The sequence below is a fragment of the Microcebus murinus genome, chromosome 13 (assembly GCF_040939455.1).
Source record: "Microcebus murinus isolate Inina chromosome 13, M.murinus_Inina_mat1.0, whole genome shotgun sequence".
Classification (NCBI taxonomy): Eukaryota; Metazoa; Chordata; class Mammalia; order Primates; family Cheirogaleidae; genus Microcebus; species Microcebus murinus.
The window spans coordinates 81,117,822-81,119,820 of NC_134116.1; the positions used below are offsets into that span (position 1 = coordinate 81,117,822).

The window sequence follows — 1,999 nt, forward strand, 5'->3', positions numbered from 1 at the left end:
GACGGCAGCTTGGGAGGGGCTGCTGTAATCCCACGTGAACAGAAAGGACACCACCAGAACGGCCAAGCTCGGGGCGAGCCCCAGAGGCCCTGCAGGGCCTGCTCAGGAGAGCCGGGCGGGGAGCTGGGAGGCCAGGGCCGGTCATTTCTGTTCCAGCTCTGGCTTCCTCTCACCTTCTCTGAACCTGTGGTTAACCTGTGGCTCCCGGTTCGTGCCAGCACTTGGGTAGTGTAGCAGCAGCTCGGTGGCACCCCAGTGCCACAGACCTGTGGCGCGCCCTGCTCGCCGGATAATGGGGAGATGTCCGACGCGCACACATTCCTGCGGGGAGCTGCTCAGAGAACGACGTTCTGGCGCCATCCGTGACAGTGGCCTGTCCCTTGGGTGGGGACTCTGCAGCCCGCCTGTCCGGCCCGCGTATTAACGAGCGTGTTCCCCCCCTTCCAGGTTAGGAATCGGGAGCGATGGGCGACTGGAGCTTTCTGGGGCGACTCCTGGAGAACGCGCAGGAGCACTCCACGGTCATCGGCAAGGTCTGGCTCACCGTGCTCTTCATCTTCCGCATCCTGGTGCTGGGCGCCGCGGCCGAGGAGGTGTGGGGCGACGAGCAGTCGGACTTCGTCTGCAACACCCAGCAGCCCGGCTGCGAGAACGTGTGCTACGACCGGGCCTTCCCCATCTCCCACATCCGCTTCTGGGTGCTGCAGATCATCTTCGTGTCCACGCCCACGCTCATCTACCTGGGCCACGTGCTGCACATCGTGCGCATGGAGGAGAAGAGGAAGGAGCGCGAGGAGGCGCTGCCGAGGGGCGACGGCGCGCACCAGGGCGCGGCGGGCGCCAAGGACAAGCCCCCGGCGGCGCGGGACGACCGCGGCAAGGTGCGCATCGCGGGGGCCCTGCTGCGCACCTACGTCTTCAACATCATCTTCAAGACGCTGTTCGAGGTGGGCTTCATCGCCGGCCAGTACTTCCTGTACGGCTTCGAGCTGAAGCCGCTGTACCGCTGCGACCGCTGGCCCTGCCCCAACACGGTGGACTGCTTCATCTCGCGGCCCACGGAGAAGACCATCTTCATCCTCTTCATGCTCGTGGTGGCCTGCGCGTCCCTCCTGCTCAACATGCTGGAGATCTACCACCTGGGCTGGAAGAAGCTTAAGCAGGGCATGACCAACCGCCTGGGCGCGGACCCCGGGGAGGCCGGGCTGGTGGCCGCAGAGCCCCCCGCGCTCCCCGGGGCGGTCACCATCGGGTTCCCGCCCCACTACACGCGCGCCGCCTCGCCGGTGGCGCAGGCCGGGCCCGCGGGCTACCCCGGGGCGCCGCCACCGCCGGCGGGGGCGGACTTCAAAGTGGTGGCCCTGTCCGAGGCGCCCGGGAAGGGCCACCCGGCCAGACTCTACGACGGCCACCACCTGCTGGTGGCCGAGCAGAACTGGGCCAACCAGGCGGCCGAGCAGCAGGCCCCGGCGCGGAAGGCCTCGCCCGCCGCGTCCACGCCCGCCGCGCCCAGCCCCGCGGGCAGCAGCAGCCCCGGGCCGCTCCCGCCCGACGCCGCCGCCGCGGACGCCCAGGACGCCGAGGCGGGCGGCGCGGCGCCCCTGCTGCTGGCGGACGGCAGCGGCAGCAGCCTGGAGGAGGGCGCCCTGGCCGCGACGCCCGAGGAGGAGGAGCAGGCGCTGACCACCGCGGCCGAGATGCACGCGCCGCCCGCGGAGCCCGCGGAGCCCGGCCGGTCCAGCAAGGCCAGCAGCGGGCGCGCCCGGCCGGACGACTTGGCCATCTAGTGGTGGCCTCTCCAGACAGCTTTATAACATTCTCGTTTCTAGAAACCAACACCAAAGTGCAGTTCAAACCCGCAGGTAGAGCCCGAAAGTGAACCGCTGGAGGCCCAGGAGGCGGACGATGCAGCAGAAGAGACCAGGTTTCCGTGTTTAATGCTTGCTGTTCTTAACACTGTGAGTTATAGTGGGGGTGACACCAATGTTTCTGAGATAGC

At 68.5% G+C, this 1,999-nt stretch overlaps 1 protein-coding gene across 1 annotated transcript; it reads left to right on the forward strand.

Annotated features, from left to right (window-relative positions):
• The first annotated feature begins 464 nt into the window (after positions 1 to 464).
• Positions 465 to 1,787, forward strand: GJA3 (gap junction protein alpha 3). The gene has a single exon (XM_012778547.2). The coding sequence runs from the start codon at positions 465 to 467 to the stop codon at positions 1,785 to 1,787; it is 1,323 nt and encodes a 440-aa protein (XP_012634001.2).
• The last annotated feature ends 212 nt before the right edge of the window (positions 1,788 to 1,999 follow it).

Excerpts from the sequence above, each read along its gene's own strand:
- GJA3 (XM_012778547.2), top strand. The coding sequence starts at position 465 with ATGGGCGACTGGAGCTTTCTGGGGCGACTCCTGGAGAACGCGCAGGAG.